Below are 20,137 nucleotides of genomic sequence, written 5' to 3' on the forward strand. Positions count from 1 at the left end.
CCTGCCTCATTATAAATTTAAACCCCAAAATTATAATAATAATTATATATGTAAATTATTTATATACAAATATATATATTATAAATTATTTATATTTAATTATAATTATTTATATATAAATAAATTCATATCATATGCTATTATGTTGTATATTCATAATGTTATACTATGGACAACATTATTATTACCATCAAGGACATGAATGAATTTGAGGAAAATAAATTGCCAGGGACATGCTGTTTATTCAAAGAAAGAGCTTTATTTGCACAAACACACAAACATATGAGATCTGCCCACACAACAAATTGGAAGCTCACGAGAAGCCCAAAATCCTACAGCACCATGAAGTGTCTGTTTTCAGCTTCGTGGCTGTAGGTAATTCTGTCCGAATTTGGTCTATTTTGCAGACGTCTGTGGTGCGTTGCCCTGTATTTTGGCATCGCCTCTAATCTAGACTGCAGTGTGGCACAGAGTTCTGTGAGCTCCTGGCTGCGAAAAGACGGAGGTCGCACAATCCATCCAGACACCCCGCCAACGATGCAGTCTTCCTCATCCGACATTAGGTCTATGGTAGCGCACTTCCAAAGGCCCACCTCATCCTCAGCCAGCACACTCTGTCTCGCTTCTAGCAGCTGTGAAAACAACCAATAAAGACAATCAGTACTGCGCGATGCACTGCATATGGACACAACACATCTATTAATGCACTTGCAAAAGAGTCACATTGACCAAAAACATATCTAATCAAATAAATCTTACCCACTTTCTTCTCGCTCGACTCCGAGCTGAACTCTTCACAGCTTCCGCCTGCGATGCAAGATCTGGTTGTTTGTACCTGAAGCTCCTGCGCACGGTCTCGTAATATGTTTTACAGGCAGCTGGAAAACGATTAAATGAGTGAAATGAATAAAAAAAACAATGCAAGTCACAGTAAAATTAAACAATAAAGGAGAAAATATTAAAAGTTACTTACACACAATGTCGTCATTATCAGCATCATGTAAATCTGGACTTGCAGACATAGCTCCGAGCAAATATGAGGTCACGGCCTCGTTATGAGGTGAGGTTAGTCTGAGAAAACAAAATGTACGGTTAAGATCGGTATTAACGGATCTATTTCCTTATTCAGGAGAATGAAAGTATATGTTTTAATCTTACCCTTGCTCCGGTTCATAGCGCCTACAATTTGTCTCGGAGTTGTGAAGACGGCGTACTGCTTCCTGAAAATGACAAGACCAAAAAATACACTTTTATAAAGCAACTTACACTTATTCTTTTACAAGGATAAGTTACTTTTAGCTTGTGCTGCTTCTAGGGTACTTTACCCACTGGGCAATGTGACGTCAGAGTGACGTCTTTTCCATGTCATTTTTGGACGTCCAAATTCAGTCCATTGATGGGGTTGTTTTGTAACGCCAGGCGACGTCTTTTTTCGACGTCTACCGGACGTCTAATGTTGACGTCGGTGGGACCTCAGTGTAAGGGCTATTTATAGTAAGTGGTCGTTTGTGGACGTCTTTTCAACGTCAAATTTAGACTTATTTTACATGTAATTTCTATACAACTTCTATAACTATAGTCCTATGTTTCAAGAGGGTGGAGGACATGTTTTCTGTATCATGTATTAATTTTCCTGTAGCTTGGTTTGGCTAAAACGCTAGTTTCAACAGGAAATGCATTACACCTTATCACCTGCTGCTAAGACAATCAAAAGGAGTTTTTGGAAAATGATCTAGAACAGTATGCCACCTTCTGAAATGGGACTAGATCATATTGCAAAAACTCCATTTGATTGTATCAGCAGCAGGTGATAACTGGAGACATGCAAAGGTGTAATGCATTTCCAGTTCAAAATTAGCTGCTGAGCTAAACAAAGCTACAGGAAAATTAACTGGCACAGAAAACATGTCCTCCACCCTCTAGACACATGAGACTACATACATACACTAGTTATACACATACAAATAAAAATCACAAAGAGGAATCTAACAGTGTGCGAGTGCACTGTATTAATTTATTCTAGTCTTCCAGACTTGTAAAACCTACCAGGGTATTAAAGGCCTGTGCATCAGAGAGGTGTTGCTCCTGCAACTCAAAGTCCTCCATGGTGTCAATCCTCTCTATATGGACAGCTGAAGAGGCAGGATGCGTTTCCTTCAGGCGATGGCGGATGTCGACCAGTAGGCTCAGGACCTTTTTCTGGAACACTGAACACACATTTGTTGATGATTACAATGCTCCAATTAGAATACCAAGGTTAGCTTTCTCACAATTGTTTTTGTAATTAGCTTCAGTGTTTGTTATAAGTACAGATCTGTTGGAGAAAGAAACAAAAGTCCAAAGAAATGTAATCATCTGACATGATAGAAACCAAGCCACGCCTATAATTGAAAAGCAGTTTCTGTGGACAGAGAGAACAGTGCAGGAAAAGAGAAGGTGGTACTATTAAAAGTGTCTTCTCCACTGCCAATAGATAAATACTTACCACCCCAAGGCAATGGGAAGGTCCATCTCCCAATCACTGCATCTGCACCAGAAAAAAATCTGTTTTAGAAGTTATCAAATGATGAAACTTAACAGTTTATTAGAAGAGAAATAATACATCTGAAATCTATAAAACTTGCTGAACTGTAAATTAAATTACTTGATTTCTTGTTCAAAGCAATGTGTGCACAGTAACAGGCAGCCAGGGTGATAGGATCACCACCTGAATAGAATAATAATCCATGTACCTTGTTTAGGTGGTTTATCTCCTAACAGGGAAGGACACCTCATTCCTTAGAGACAAAAAAAATGGGTTAAACACCTTAAAGTTTTCAATCTCCATCACAAAACAGTTAAATGATTAATTCACTTTCAAAAAAAAAATCATGATAATTTACAATTTAAAATGATAGATCGTTTCGCTGGATAACACCCTTATTTCTCGACTGGGATCGTGTAGACTTTGAATCTGCATTGAGACTGACATTTGAACCTTCTTTGAACATTTGAATAGTTGGTTGCCATTATATGGAGAAAAATCCTGGAATATTTTCCTCAAAAATCTTGAGGCCTACTTTCTTTTCGACTGAAGAAAGAAAGACATGGGCATCTTGGATGACATGGGGGTGAGTAAATAATCAGGACATTTTTATTTGAAAGTGAACTAACGTTAATCCTTTAAGAGTTGCAGTGTTACAAACTAATATATCCTAGAGCATACAAGCACATTACTCGCTTTGAGTTTGTAGGACCCTGATTTACATTTTTACATGTTTTATATGTCCCCAGTATACTGGACGCTAGCTAGTTAGCAACGATCTAGTCAGTCAGAACTCCATGCCATGCTGCTAGCTGTATACGTGCAGTTTAGAGTCCCAAACTGTTCAAATCGACATGTTCTCTCGTGGACAGCAAAAATAACAGAAACTGAACATGAACCAAGAGCAGCAAGCAAAACAAAGAATACTGCCGTTAAGGCTAACGCCCTTGACCATTCACGGCTGTAACCTAACCACAGCAGGTTTGTGAAATTTAAGACAATAACGCTAATCTACCTAACACTATACGTACACATGGACATAGAATTCACTAGGCTGACCGAACTTACCTTCAATTTAGACTGAGGAAACGATGGGTTCACCAGCGGTGCAGGCTGAAAAGCTGTGCGGCCATTTTTCAATGCTTTGTAAAAAGACGCGCCAAATGCCTGGCGTGTCGCCTCGGCCAATCAGATTTGCGTTTACTGGTTGGGTTATGATGATGTGCTGCCTCGGCCAATCAGAGTGACATTGACTGGTTTGACAAATCCAAAGCCCTTGATAGAGCTTTTTTTTTTTTATATATTTTTTTTATGACATGCAGTAATTAATCTAGCATACTTTCATTAAATATATACATTTAAAATGTAGGCAAGGCAAGTTAATTTATATAGCACATTTCATACTCAATGGTAATTCAAAGTGCTTTACATAGAAGAAATTAAAATAATCAAAATAAATCAGAATAATTAAAACAATTTAGAATAATAAAATAAAATACAGTAAATTAAAACAGTTTAGAATAAAATAAAATAAAATACAGTAACAGTCGGACGAACAGTGGCACAGAGCTCATTCAGTAAATGCATAGCTAAACAGATGTGTTTTGAGTCTGGATTTGAATGTGACTGTAGGAGCACATCTGATCTCTTCTGGAAGCTGGTTCCAGCTGCGGCTGGCATAGTAGCTAAAAGCAGATTCTCCTTGCTTAGAGTGAACCCTTGGTATTTCTAGCTGATGTGATCCTAATGGTCTAAGTGATCTGTTTGGTTTATATTCAGTGAGCATATCTGCAATATATTGAGGTCCTAGCCCATTGAATGATTTATATACCAGTAATAATACTTTAAAATCAATCCTAAATGTAAGAGTCTATAATTACGCTATACTGAGCCTGATCTATTTCTACCAGAGATTTTCTTAGAATTAAGTTATACCTTTTAGAAAAATGTCACCTGGTGTAAAACTCCCCCTGCTACCCTCATTTGCATTTGTATAGCTCACAGCATTTTCATTTACATGTTAAAGCCTCCCCTAGAATTAGGAGGAGGGGGGTCATGGGGGGACAACTGCCAAGCAAGGCCCACGTCAATTTCCGACAATTCACGGCAGTTTTGGGTGTTGCCTGCAAATTGCCGTGTGCAGTCGTAAACCTGAACTTCCACGACAATCTACAGTGACGCTTACTAATGAAAATCCCACTTTTCATGCAGTGTGAAGCACCGTATCATAACTACGGATGATGTACCAGTGCGGTGGCGTGCGTACAGGGTTTCAAGAGAAAAACAGCAGTTTATTGAGTCAGAATTGCAGGAACTTCTAAAACAGGAAGTTATCCAACCATCTACCTCTCTTTGGGCTTCTCGAGTCCCGAAAAAGGATGGTGGGTCCAGATTATGTGTCGATTATAGAGGTCTAAACTCTAAAACTCACTTAGATGCATATCCTATGCCTCAAATTCAAGATATCCTTGAGTCATTGTATGGAGCTACAGTCTTTAGCACACTCGACCTTAAGATTAGTTACTGGCAACTAGAGATGAGCCAGAGAGTCCAGGCACCTCACATTGCCAAAATACTGATAGAGGAAATCTTTACTAGATGGGGGACTCCTGCATATCTGGTGTCAGACAGAGGAACAATTTACCTCTCAGCTAATTAACTCAGTGTGCAAACAGTAGGGAGTGGTGCAATCATCCTCAGACAAACCTCACTGAACGAGTAAACTGAAATTTGAAGACCATGACTGCATCCTATGTGGAAGGGCATCATCGCCAATGGGACAAGTGGTAGGCTGAATTTAGGTTTGCCATAAATTTGGCCTGGAATGAAAGCACTGGTTTACTCCCACCGAGGTTGCTTTGGGAAGGAAACTGAAAGGACCATTGGAAAGGGCTTTGCAACTATGTCCTTACCCTAGCAGTTCTATCAACCCTTTTTGGAACGTCAGAAAGACCTCATCAAAATGGTAAAGGAAAATGTTGCACAAGCTCAAGCCAAAAATAAAAAATATTATGACCAGTGACATAGTTTGGTTGCGAACACATCCTTTATCAAAGGCTGATGAAGGTTTTATGGCTAAGCTTTCCCCAAAATGTAAGTGCCCTGCTAAAATTGTTAAGAGATTAGGCCCCGTAAACTACCAAGTTTCACTAATGTCTGATCCATCCAACCTTGATACCTATCATATTTAGACCCCTAGTGATCAGGCTTAAGGCAACGTTTGAGCTGTTTCTCACTCACACCTATAATATTGCTTCTGAAGATATATATTTGAACACTGGAGTTGTATGGATTACTTGTATGTTTAATTTATGTGATTTTTGGAGCTACAAATATCTAGCCACCATTCACTTATATTTTAAAGACTTACAGAACTGAGATATTCTTAAAATCTTTGTGTTCAGCAGAAGAAAGTCTTACACATCTGAAATGGCATGAGGGAAAGTACATTGAAGTGCCAGTGCAAAAGCAAAGAAATAATACAAGCATCCATTGTTTTAAAAGAGTAGTTCACCTGACTGGAATGTTCTCAGATCAGGTTTTCTTGAGAGCTGCTGACTTGAAGAAAGTGTAGTGAAAGGAAATTTGAGCTTGACCCTTTTCTGTGAAAAATAATCTCACATCCAACCTCACACAAGCAGAGCATCATTTGCTGAAATGAGGGACTGGTTTGATAAGAGACGATCCTCTGTCTGTTTCAAAGCAGAATATTGATCGTAAGCTGGAACCTTCTAATCAATAAATCAATTCAAGTTGCATTAGGCAGACATGAGAGCCAGAGCTTGGGCCAAACTCCCTTACGAGAGCACACACTCAGCTCATATTCTCCAGTCTCTACTGTCACACATCACAAAACCACCAGTGTGGAACAAAGTGTGCAGAATACTAGAGATGCCAACCTCAAGAGAGGAGATTTTGTAGCACAGAATTCACCCTCACTCACTCCTTTCTTTGCACACTGCTCTGTATTTTGCTTGGAGATCAAACTGTTCCATCTTGAAACTTATAAAAAAAATCACTAGTTTGCCATCAGTAATATTAAAAATGGACCACATAAGATTTTTTGTTGAAATTAAAAAAAATTCCCTATTGAGTACATAAGAAATCTGTGTTTAAAACTGGGTTCTTGGATTCCTGAGCACGAGGAAGACTGAGATATGGTGAAATTCCTAAATGAGCTCTTCCCGTGTCTGCTCGACATAACAGGCCATAAGCTCCGAGTCCCGGCTCGGAGATCGGCTGAGGGAGACAGGCCCCGATCGATTCTGGCCAAATTTCTGTTACACGAGGCGAGGATTAAAGGAAGGCTTTCTTGGAAGAACCACAGAATTTTCTTGTTCCCAAACTTTGCAAATTCGCCGAGAGAAACGTGATCAATTTAAGGAACGCAAGAAACTCTTACATCAACAGAAGACCACTTTTGCACTGATATTTCTGGACAAATTGAGAATAGATACTAAGGATGGCTGCAAAATATTTACATGCCCACAGCAAGCATTGTCTTTCATATAGACAATGGGGTGAGGAAGCCACTTTGTGATTTACATGTTGTCCCCAAGTGAGCTTGACTCTCTGAATATACACTTGACTGTCTGAGGAAGCTGGGCACCTTTTTTGTTTCTTTTTGAGCTGGTTCTGCTAGCGGCTGGAGTTTGTTTTGTGGAGTAACACTCTTTCAAGACAATTGTGAATGAATCTGCATGTTCCTTGTGTTTATGCCTCCTATTGGCTGGAGTTTTTTATTTATTATTTTTTGCAGGACATTGGAAGGATTAGGTCATCTGCTGCACTAATGAACAGCTGGCTCACTGAACATTCGTTTGAATGTCTGAGGAAACTGAGCGTTTATTTATTTATTTTGTGCTGGTTCCGCTAGTGGCTGGAGTTCTTTTTTGGGGAGGAACACACCTTCGAGTGTTTTATGAATGAATCTAGACATTCTTTGTGTTTATTATGCCTATTGTCTGGAGTTTGTATTATAGATTTTCTTCTGTTATTTAATCTCACAAAATGTGTACAGAAGCACCGGACGTGGACTGTTTGAGTTTGAGGGATGGACACCGATTGGCACTGTCATGCACAGGGTTAATGTGCACATTTTTCTTTTTTCTGTTTGTTTGGTTCTGGGGGAAGTTCGGGGTTTGACTGTTGTACTAATGTTAGAATGAGTAGATTGTCTCTCTACATGTGGATGTGAATGTGTTGGGGCACCCCATAAAAAGAAGGAAGGTTATTTATTTTCTGAAATGTAAGATATATGATATAGTATTTCTTCAAGGAATGCAACTTTCCCCGCAGGAAACTGAAAATTATGGGAAGATATGGGGTGGATATGTTTTCTATAGTGCTGGCCCAAGTAAGAGCAGGGGAGTCATTTCTTTGATAAGTAAACATCTACAATTCAAATGTCTCAAACAGATTAAAAATAAATTAGGAAGAATCATTATTGTTTTAGCAGAAATTCAGGGTCAAAGGTTGATTTTGGCTAATATTTACACACCTGACGCTGAAGATCAGGGCTTTTGCAAGCCACTGGCACCCCTCATGATTTAATATTGGTAGGAGACTTTAATCTATTGATGGACTCAGTCCTTGATCACAGTGAAGCAAAAGTGTGTAAGCCCCCTAGAGCAAGGTTGATGCTTCACAGGATGTGTAAATTCTTGATCTTACAGATATTTGGAGAATTTTAAACCCATCTGGGAGGGACTATAAAAAACATTAATCAGTCCATAACATTTATTCTAGAATATTTTTTTTATATGCAAGTCCCCCCATCTGTTGTTAATTGTTCAATTGGAAACATCTTAGTCTCAGATCACACCCTGGTGAGTTAGAAGAACACTAGAATTGTTGCCACATATGGAGGAAAACAAATCATATAGTTGGTGCTTTAATGCATCCCTTTTGCAAAATCCTGAATTCCAACAAAGGTTAAAGGCTGAAATCAATGTTTATATGGAGACCAACTGGTCCTCAGTATCCTCTGTGGGCGTGGCTTGTGAGGCAATTAAGGTGGTTCTAAGGGGTCGGATCATACAGAATGTCATAAAAAATGTAAAGCACGAGAACTTGCGAAGTTGGAAGGGCAGAGGCAGAGCTGAAGCTTCGAATGTCGTCTGATGTCCTCAGAGAATTTACCTGATTGAAATACAGATATAATACTATTTTGTCACGGAAGGTGGAGGTTTGGCTATTCAGGGCAAGACTGTCATACTTTGAGTCGGGGGACAAAGCAAGGAAGCTTTTGGCTAGATATATAAAGCAGAGAGAGTCTTTTTCTATCATTCCCTCAGTGAAATCTGCTGGTGATGAAATATTTACCTCGGCCATTGATATTAATAATGCTTTTAAAGAATTCTATCTTGATCTCTATAGTTTCACGTCTTAGTCTACTGATGAGGATATTAGAAATTTTGTGGAACCATTAGAACTCCCTAAAATGACGACTGAGCATTTCTTGATTCTTCAGGGTTACCCTCTTTCCCCATTATTGTTCTGTCTTGCCCTGAAACAATTAGCAGCCGCGATAAGAAGGGAAGATGATTTTCGAGGGGTGGTGGCTGGAGGTGTGGCACAAAAGCTTTTGCTTTATGCAGATGATGTTTTATTATTCGTCACTTACCCAACTAGATCTATGCCTTGCCTCCACATAATTATGTATTCCTTTTCACAGGATACAGAGTTAATTGGTCTAAATCTGAAGTTTTGGCTCTGACAGCATACTGCCCAGTAACGGCTTTCCAGCCGGGCATTTCCAGTGGCCCAAACAGGGCATTAAGTATTTGGGCATTTTATTCCCAGCAAATTTGTCTGATTTAGAGTTAATTTTGATCCTTTAATAAAAAGGTTTTCCAGTGATGTGGGCAGGTGTGCTTCATTACATTTATCTTTGATTGGGAAGGTTAATGTTATTAAAATGAAATGTATTTCAAAAGTTAACTACCAACTACAATCTCTCCCTGTAGTGTCCCCCTTTCTTATTTCAAGCAATTTGATAGCATGGTGAAGTTCTTCATTTGTAATGGTAAGCATCTCAGATTACATTTCAATAAGTTACATAAACCGATTGATAAAGGTGGGCTAGGCCTAGCCAAGATTTAATTTTATTATTATACTTTCGGTCTCAGACATTGAGCTTCCACCTGAGAGAGAGCCCCTCCCTGGTTTGGTATTGAACAGGAAGTTCTTGCCTTATGCAGTTCAGGTGTGCCTTATGCAATTCAAGATTTTACTTAGATTTTATTGGACCCCCTCTAGATTGTATAGGCTTGGTCTTAAAGACACACCCACCTGCTGGCGATGCCAATCGAAAGATGGAGACACAGCCCATGTTTTTGGTGGTGTATTGAGATCAAGGAATTCTGGTTGAAGGTTCAGTTTTGTGTGTGACATGGTGGGCACTTGGGTGTCATTTTGGTTGATGGAGTGGTCATCGATGTAGGGATTAGTTACATATAGAATTGGGTTCTGACCTGTGTGATGATAGCCAGGCAGATTATTTTGAGACAATGGAGGTCAGCTGTTGCCCCAATTTTGGGAGTGGTGCACAGAGATGGGGAGGGTGGCGGCTTTTGCAGAGGTGTAATTTGGAAGACGGGGTAACTTCGATTTGTTTGTTGGGAAATGGGGCAAATATTTGGAGTTTTTGGAGGGCTTTCGGTGTGGAGTGAGTAGTGTAGTTTTGGTTGAGTATGTTTATGAAATATATATATATTTTTTGTGTGTGTCTGTGTTTGCTTTTTTCTGTATATTTACTCATGTGTGACCACAGGGATGTTTGTTGGGGGGTGGGGTTGGGGATTGGGAGGGTTGGTTGTTTAAATGTTGTTTGTATGTATATGTTTTTGCTTTTTGATTTAAAAAAATATGATTTATGTTTTTAGCTGTCAGGTCAAATTTGGTGGGAAATTGCAGGCTTACTTCATTCCTCATTGTGTGTTCATGTCCTTTCCATAACCACAGAAAAGAAGGTTGCACTACTACGGCACATGTGTTTAGACTGGAATCTAACATCACTGGAGGCATATTGAGTTTGGTTTGGTGCAGGTGTTTCATAAATAGGTGGGGGTATTTGTATGAGGTAAATGTATTTGGCGTGCTGTCCATAGTGGAGGGGCTTGAGCACTTAGATACCCCCCCCAAATAATGGAATATATATTTGAAGATGGGGAGGTGGAGGGATGACTGATGAATAGATGCTAGAGCAAGTTAAGCAGCTGCTTATAAACTCAGCAAAAAAGAAACTTCCTGTAAAGGGATCAATGAAAAGGAGGAGGCGAGAACTGGCTTTTCAATATAAATAATAGTTTAATAGTAAACTTAAAAGAAGACACAAACACACACATGAGGGACATGTCCGTAAACGATCTCTCTCTCCCGCAAGAACCCCTACAGTCAGCCTTTAACCCTCACAGAGGCATAATTAGCCTAATACGGGACCGGGTGCATAGGATCACGACCCGGCCCCGCCCTCCGTCCTGCCACATTCCTCCCTCGTTCTCTCAGGCTTTTTCAGTACACTGTATTTTAAAGATAATTTTGTAAAAATCCAAATAACTTTACATATCTTTATTGTAAAGTGTATAAACAATATTTCCCATGTTTCATTGTCAATGAACAATAAACAATTAATGAACATGCACCTGTGGAACGGTCATTAAGACATTGACAGCTTACAGACAGTAGACAATTAAGGTCACAGTTATAAAAACTTGACTCTGAAAAACACCAAAAGAAAGATTCCCAGGGTCACTGCTCATCTGTGTGAATGTGCCCTAGGCATGCTGCATGGAGGCATGAGGACTGCAGATGTGGCCAGAGCAATAAATTGCAATGTCTGTACTGTGAGACGCCTAAGACTGTGCTACAGGGAGACAGGAAGGGGAGCTGATCTTCCTCACAAGTGGCAGACCACGTACAACATCAGAATATCACACATGCGGTACAGGATGGCAACAACAACTGCCCAAGTTACACCAGGAATGCACAATACTTCCATCAGTGCTCAGACTGTCTGCAATTGTCTGAGACTGAGGGCATCTTTACGTATCAAAGCTACTGTTTTTCCAACTAGCACTGACCTTGGCCTTGATTTTACCCTGCTGGGCTCCAAAATGACAGCACTGCTAGCTGAGATGTCATGATTGCTTTCCAGTTTTCCCCAGATTAAATATACACTCATGGGCTCGAGTGACAGTAGGATCTTTACAGTTCCTACTAAGTCAGGGACTGTACTGTTTTTCAATCTCTTTACATTGGCTAACAGATCAATTAGCTTGTTTTGTTCAGTGATATCGTACTCATGTTCAGACACACTCATTAGTAACTCTGCAGAGCTCCTCAGCTGATAAATCAAACGTTTCAAGAGGTTACTGCCAAGAATTAGATCATCACACTGGCCATTGACTACCAAAGTCGGAACAGTGACATGACAGCCGTACATATCCATATCCAGCTCGCACACTCCTAACGGATTTGTTCTGGTGTCTCCTCATCTGACCAAAATGACTTCTGTTGGGGCAAGTGAAAGGTTTCATCACCATTAATGGAGCACCGGTGGAGAGAGTCAGCAGCTTCAAGTTCCTCAGTGTCCACATCACTGAGGAACTCACATGGTCCGTCCACCCTGAGGCCGTTGTGAAGAAGGCTCACCAGCGCCTCTTCTTCCTGAGACGGCTAACACAGTTAAACACCAGCACTGTAGAGAGCATCCTGACTGGCTGCATCACTGCCTGGTATGGCAATAGCACCGCCCATAACCGCAAAGCCCTGCAAAGGGTGGTGTGAACTGCCAGACACATCATCGGAGGTGAGCTTCCCTCCCTCCATTATATATATATACCAGGCGGTGTGTGTGAAAAAAGCTCGGCGGCTCATCAGAGACTCCAGCAACCTGAACCATGGGCTGCTCTCACTGCTAACATCAGGCAGGCAGTATCGCAACATCAGGACCCGCACCAGCCGACTCATGACAGCTTCTTCCCCCAAGCAATCAGACTTTTGAACACTTGATCTCTCACGATCAATATATCACCACTGCATTTTATTAATCTCACACTGGACTGTCATAAATTATCTAAATTATATTCTCTTGCAATACAACCTACTGTATATATTTAATACACTTTATATATGTGTATATATATATATATATATATATATATATATATATATATATATATATACAGTATATATAGGTATAGTAAGGCAGTTAAGGATGGGCAAGGAGGAGGCGAGAACGGGCTTGATGATATAAATCATATTTTAATGAGAAACTCAAAAGACAACATAAACACACATGACGGACATGTCCGCTAACGATCTCTCTCTCCCGCACGGCCCTCTGCAGTCAGCCTTTAAACCTCACGGAGGCATAATTAGCCTAATATGGGACCGGTGTGTAGTATCACGACCCGGCCCCGCCCTCCGCCCTGCCACATTCCTCCCTCGTTCTCTCAGGATGGGGAGCCCCCGGCCTGACGTACACCCCCCCTTTCCCTGGGGGAGGGCGCGCCTTCTGCACTGTCTGCCGGCAGGTCATCCCCATCTACCTGGATGAGGGAGGGGACAAGGGGAGAGAAACAGAAATAATTAAAATGGGGGGTACTTCCTGTAACAGTGTAGTACCCCCCAAACAACTGTAAAATTTTAAAGAGGATAAAGGCCAACACAGAGCGACAGTGAGAGAGAGAGGAGAGAGAGATGAAAAAAAAAAAACTCTTACTCGCCAGTTCTCCGTTACGCCGCAGCTTGTTCCTCGGCCACTCCTCCACCCTTTATCGGACGACAGCAGCGCCTCTCCAGACGGATCCGAGGCAGTCCTCCAGCCCCTGGCGGACAGAACACCCCACCGCGTTCTCGGGGAACAGAAGGGGTCTCCCCCGCCCCTGGCAGCGGTCCTCTCGCTCCAGGCGGTCGGCGGTCTTCAACCCCGGCGCGTTTCAGCGGCCGGTAGGCGACTCCTGCGCCCCTGGGAGCGGCCCTGACTGCTCCAGGCGGTCGGCAAGGAGCCCCTTCTCCCCACGTGGTCGGTGGCCATCGTCCTCGTTCAGGCGGCTGGGCTCCTCGTCCCCCGGCAGATGGCCGCAGATGCTCCGTTGGAGTGGACGGTAGTGGCGAGAACTCTACTACGGCGTATCCCTCCTCCTTCCCGGGCTTCGGCACCAGTGTAAAACAGTTAAAGGATGGGCAAGGAGGAGGCGAGAACCGGCTTGACAATATAAATCATATTTTAATGAGAAACTCAAAAGACAACATAAACACACATGACGGACATGTCCGCTAACGATCTCTCTCTCCCGCACGGCCCTCTGCAGTCAGCCTTTAAACCTCACGGAGGCATAATTAGCCTAATATGGGACCGGTGTGAAGTATCACGACCCGGCCCCGCCCTCTGCCCTGCCACAATATATTTTCTTTTTTGTACGTGTATTCCATATTGTGTGTATTGTTTACTGTACATTGTATACTATTATTATGTTGTGTAATTATGTGTACATCTCCACACATCTCACATGGTGAATAGGCCTCACTCTCACATCAGCTGCTGTCCATTGTTCCACAGGTCTGCACTTGAAAATCAGGGAAAGCTCGGGGTCTGGACAATGTCTGATAAACTTTACAGTGAGCTCATGGGACAGATCGTCAATTTTCTTGTCCTGTCTTTTTAAACAGTCCTCAACCATGTTCATGGCCCTATTAAGCCTCAGCCAATAATCAAAGGGATTCTCACCAGCATGTGGAAGGGAGCCATAAAAATCCACAAATGGCATGCTTGAAAAAGCTGTGTCACTAAAATGTTGTTTCAACAAATCAAAAATAGGCACAAATCAAAAGAGGGGTTACTACGCAAGCCCAGCTTCACAATTTCCCGTGCCCGCCTCGAAATCCTACTCATGACTTCATCAGCTTGTTCTTCAATTGGCATCCCTGTTTTGCGCAAATATGACAGCTCTATGGCTTCCCACTCATGTATTGTATATGGCTCAGCTCGATCACCCCTAAAACAAACAGGTTCTTTGACTTCAGATTTTAAAACTCTGTTTAAGATAGATGAGTCAGCAATACATGAACTACACACTTTAGACTCTAATCAGGAAGCTTTGCTCTCCCCAATAGAGCATCCCATTTGTTCTACCATCCCCACTATTAATTCCATTGACTCATTCCCTTCTCTCAAACTTGGTTGTTTCAGTCCACTTTCACTGAACTGGGGTGGTGGAGGACTCAAATTGTCATTTACATCTTTTACCATCTCTAAGGCAGACATTGGAGTAGATGTGACAGGAATATAATCAAATCTGTCTCTCCCAACTGATGGCGTAGGAGAAAACATGAATAGACCTCTACCTCTCCCAAAACTGTTCTCTGACTCAATGTTAATTTTTGACAATAGCAATGATGAATAAAAACAATTAACCAAATAAAATTAAAAATTCTCCCCTTTTCTTGATATGTAATTTTGTTGTTTCAGAATTTCATAAAGCACTTTCAGAAAAAAAAAAAATTGAAATATATTCTCATTTCCGAGTTCAACGTTCAGTGAAAATGTATTTGTTAAAATTTCAGGCTCCACAATAATATTTTCAATAACCCTCAGTCCTCAAATACATACCAAAGTTCAATCTTCAATGGCTATTGTTGTAAAATAAGTCAATGTTGCATTCAAATGGATTCCACAATAACAGAACTTTGCTCCTCTTAGTGGTGAAACACGTTCCTTTACTCCTACTTGTGGTTAAAAGCGGTACTGCACCAAACAGCTCCTGGCGTGAAAAGCTCTCGTGACCCACGGTACGAACTCCTCCAGAAACCTGCGATCATTTGTTTCAGCACGCTGCTTCCAGAGTCACAGTCGAGGCACCAATGTACCGGTTTCCAACTTCCTATCTGCGTTGTGAGTAATAATGGAGACCACCAACACCATCTCACGCCTTGGGTGGATCATTTCATTCTGTTATAACACATTCAAATGTGGTGATCAGTTTCACAGCTTTCTTACAAGTTTCACCACAATCACTCTCTTGACTGGTGCGAATATTAATTACTGAACTTTTTCTAGAGTAAATATACAAACACAATATGCAAAATACAGAAGTATATAGTATAACGTACCTGTTATAACACATTCAAATGTGGTGATCAGTTTCACAGCTTTCTTACAAGTTCTGTAATGGAGGGTGCACATTAACCATCACAATATGGTTTGGCAGCAAGAAAGGAGCAAAAAACATTCTCGTACATGTCAAAATATAAAAATTGCAACAAAAAGAATACATTTTCGGAGACCACTCACCCAGTGTTATATTAATATTAATGACCCAACCAGTTTGCAACATGACACCAGCCAATGAACAGAGAGTACGGGTTGATTATAATTAAAGGGCCATACACTTATAATAGAAAGACAAGTGGAAACACCTTTTTAACCCTGTTACACTTGCTCAATTCCAAAAGGAAGTGGTAGTAATTTGGCCCTAATAATTATTTATTGAGTTGCTTGAATTTGTGTTACATGAGTGAGCTGGTGCTTGGCAAGCCGTTTTTTCTATGTTTACATTACTCATTGTTATGTACTCATTTTACATCAAATTGTCTTTTTTGTGACACTGTAGTGCAGTTTATTGCCCTTTGGGGACAATAAAGTTGAAGTTGAACTCTGAAATGTGCTGCTTGTTTTGGTTCAGCTGCACAAAATACTGTGCATGGAGGAACAAGAAGCAAGAATAACTATTTTGAATAGTATTATTTACTACTATTTGCTATTACTACTATAGGATATAGTCTCACTGTGAAATATGTTTATATAAAACTAGAATAAAAATATGTGCATCGGTTTTAAAAGAATGAAAGATGCTATAGTTTTAAAAGACAAATAATTTTGTTTTGCTGTCTAGATCTGACTATTGCCTTGGCATTCTTGATATTCATTAGCTTTGCTTTAATAAATAAAAAATGGTAGCCTTCTTGAATACAAGTATAACATTTATTATAATCCAGCTATAGAGACACAAGTTGCAACAAAAATCTTAAAAAATATATTTTTTCTGTTCTACTTTTTAAATATTTTAACCATCCCAGCACCCTGTTAGCTAGCAAGTAACGGATAATTTTTTTGGTGTGTGGATTGTAGGTGATGTCACAGACAGAGGTGATTACAGGTGGCAATTGCAAGTGACGTCAATGACAGAGGAAGTGCAAGTGAGTGAGAGTGCAAGTCAGAGAGTGCAAGTCTACAGCAAGACTCTTATCCAGACTTTTGAATTTGAATGTTGGTGGTGTGTGCATATGTTTTTAGAAAATAATTGTTACAAATTTTAGTCTTCCACCAGACAAATTCAGTGTACGACCCCCTTTAATTTACCCTGCCTCTCACACTTTACCAAATTGGATAAAACATAGTTTTATGTTAGTTTATAGTTTTATGTTAGTTTATAGTTCTATTCACAATAACAGATTTAAAACAAATTCTGTGGGGCTGTGGTGACTTGATACGGGCCTGGACCGTGGAGCAGAGGTGAGCCTGGACCGTGGAGCAGAGGCAGGCTTACAGGGCATGCATGTAGCAGGCCGAGGCGTGGCTACGACATGGCTTGGAGCTGAATCTGGCGTGGCTGTGACATGGCCTGGAGCTGAATCTGGCGTGGATGCGACATGGCCTGGAGCTGACTCTGGCGTGGCTGTGACATGGACATAGACACTGTCCTGCTCACAGATATCCCAAATGTTGGAGAGAGCAGGGAACACTTTCAGATTTGTGTAAGGTTTAGTTTAATTTTCCTTGTCCACACTACAACATGAAGAAGATGTTTTTAAATGTATTCACTTGAGAGTGTTTACGAAAAGCTCAGTTTACGCTGTCAAAAACGGTGTGTCAGTTTGGATGGAATGCCAAAACGCAGAGAAAAAGATGCACTTTCAAATGAATATTATAAGTGTGAATGTGGCCTAAAGTACTGAATCCAGCACTGAATTAAGCTCTTATGACAGACATTACTGCTTTCATCTCAAACTAATTGGCTGGTGCCCAGCACTTTCCGTTTTTGATTTGCATAATGGCGAGCATTTGCGTAACACTCTTGACCATCCTCAATGCCATCTCCACACTGCTGGCAATGCCACAATCCCCCACACAAGCGCAGTGCTCACCTCCCATATGAGCTAATTTAAAACCCCTGCTCAGCTCTGCTCAAAACATTCCAGTGGACACGAAGAGTCAAGGAGCCAAGCACCTTTAATCCCAAAAACACTTCTTTATAAAAACAAGCCCAAAGTCACTGTCTGTCATGAGACTATGTTGGACTGCTTGTGTCTTTCAGCTGTTCTGCATTTTAAAGGTTCTGTTAGTGATTTTAGCCATTTTGGAACTTTCACGAGAATGATTAGTTGAATTAGACAAGACCCCTCTTTCCAAAACCAAGATACCGTTGTACCGTTGAGACTGTCACTGAACAGTAGAGCAGCATTGCATATTCTAAAGGTTGTCAAAGACAAAAGAAGCAAAATAGCACCATCAGCTGACAACTGCTATGAATCAGAATATGACATTTAACCTGAGTGATACTCTTCTACACTATGAGAATGTGCAAAAACATTAACAGGCAGAAACACAAAGTCTTCTGACTGGCTAATCAAAGAATGTGTCCATGGCCTGCGGTCACATTTATGTTTGCTGTTTACACAGACAAGTGTTGTCACGTAGACCGGTGAGATAAAAAAAAAAGCTTACAGCAATTTTAAGAGTGGAAGGATAAAGAGTTCCTGTGCTAAGCAACAATTTGCTAATATAATTCTTTTTTTCTACTTCGAAACTTATATGCATACATTTTAGATAAGTCAACAACATCTGCAGTGTTGTACTGCCAAGTTTTCTAGGTGGATGTAGGCGCTAGTGCAGAAGAAGAGACAGAAGTGAAGTATTGATACTTAAGGATCCATCTGCCCATCCCTAGTTCTTAGGAAAATGGATGTATACTGTTCCACACAGCAAGAACTTACAGTATTTTACTTTCATTCTTTATTCCACTTTTATATTTGTACACAGTAATGTTTGGATTTAAAAAATACTCTCATACTTTACCTCTTATCAGAGTAAAAATGTTAATAATTAAGTTATAGAGAACATTTTTTGTTTGTTGAACAATGCTAGCTGTTAATAAAGGGTAATGACTAATCTGATTCTGATCTGATATGAATCTAATACACATTTGCTCTCCTTCATTACCTCACTAGTTAGAGTTTCTTGTGAAAGTAACATTCACTCAGTTCAGTGTCATTCAGCAGAATCTCACAGTCTTGTTCAGTCAAACCTCGTGCTAATAAACAATCACAAATGTGAAAAAAATTCTCACTTTAGAATTTGATTATGAATAACTAAAAATCTATGAAAAATTAAAATATTTTTCTCACACAAACCCTCATTAATGTAAAGTCTGTTTTCAGGCCAATTGCCTTTCAGGCTGTAGATATTAGTAACAAACTGACAGACACATTAACACAAACACCAGAATAAGTACATTACAATATCTAGTGTGGATGGCACACACAAAGTGTCCCTTTGGTATACAAAATGCAAGTATTTAGTCTCAATTTGAGTAAAACGGAAATATTTAAAGTGAGGAAACACATCAGGATGCATAAGAGTTTGACACTTTGTTCACATAGGCACATCTATTCAAAACCAGTGCATCAATCACCATCACAACAGTCACTGTCTCAAACACTCCATCACTCAAATTACACCACGCCATAATGAACATCACGGGTTCATTAAGAGCAAATTACAGGAGAAGAATAATTAGTAAACAACATGCAGATGTTTTTTTCTACTGGATTTAAGAAATTCATAGTGTCACAGCCAAATGAATAACATAACCATATCAACTGAGCATTTACAAGAGCAGATTCTTTGTCTAAAGCACGAAACTGCTCAAGACAGTGCTTTCAATATCAGTTCTCAGTTGAGCTGGTAATGTAGAGCTGCCTCTGTAATGAGTGAATCCTCACCTTCATCATGTGTTGTGAATGTTGATGTCACTGAACACACAGCATGAATCTCTTGTGTGTCTGCAGTCTTGAACAGATTTTTTTGAATGTGTGTTTCACAGATGCTCCAGCATCTCTCCTCTCTCACTCCACCCTCTGATGACAGAGAGACTTCTGGATGAGCTCCAGTACAACCTCTTCCAACCAATAAGAACATAGCTGGACTTGAACCCCTTGTGGAGGTGAGGGCGTGGTAGTGGTTCATCTGGGGAGAGAGGACGCGGTAAGGGCTTTCACCTGAGATGAATTGCTGGTAATTGTTGTTTCTATGTTTGCACTGAGAGATGGTGCAGATAAAAGGTGCCAGTCCATAGAATGCGAGAATCGCCGTTTCCCGCTTCCTCATTCTTTGAACCTTGTTCCGCCCCTCCTTCAACTCCAAACCCACACCAACTTTAAATACACATTCAGAAGCACACCAGACAGTAGGACTCTCTCTCTCTCTCTCCCCTTCCCTCTCTCTCATTATAAACAGAGAAGCCTAGAGGCACAGCATTTAAAATAGCCTTTAATTGCCATCATGAACAACATGAATGCACAAAACTACATAGAGATGTATTTGATTGT

The 20,137-nt window shown here is 40.5% G+C and overlaps 1 protein-coding gene across 1 annotated transcript; it reads right to left on the bottom strand.

Moving 5' to 3' along the window:
• Window positions 1-261: 261 nt before the first annotated feature.
• LOC127660600 (uncharacterized) lies at window positions 262-19,916 on the bottom strand. Its single transcript, XM_052150918.1, has 8 exons — window positions 19,532-19,916; window positions 2,733-2,777; window positions 2,486-2,527; window positions 2,047-2,207; window positions 1,159-1,220; window positions 974-1,071; window positions 760-878; window positions 262-632 (listed from the first exon to the last, which is right to left on the bottom strand). The coding sequence occupies exons 1-8, from the start codon at window positions 19,914-19,916 to the stop codon at window positions 333-335; spliced, it is 1,212 nt and encodes a 403-aa protein (XP_052006878.1). The 3' UTR covers window positions 262-332.
• Window positions 19,917-20,137: the final 221 nt, after the last annotated feature.

The sequence above is a fragment of the Xyrauchen texanus genome, chromosome 20 (genome assembly GCF_025860055.1).
Source record: "Xyrauchen texanus isolate HMW12.3.18 chromosome 20, RBS_HiC_50CHRs, whole genome shotgun sequence".
Lineage (NCBI taxonomy): Eukaryota > Metazoa > Chordata > Actinopteri > Cypriniformes > Catostomidae > Xyrauchen > Xyrauchen texanus.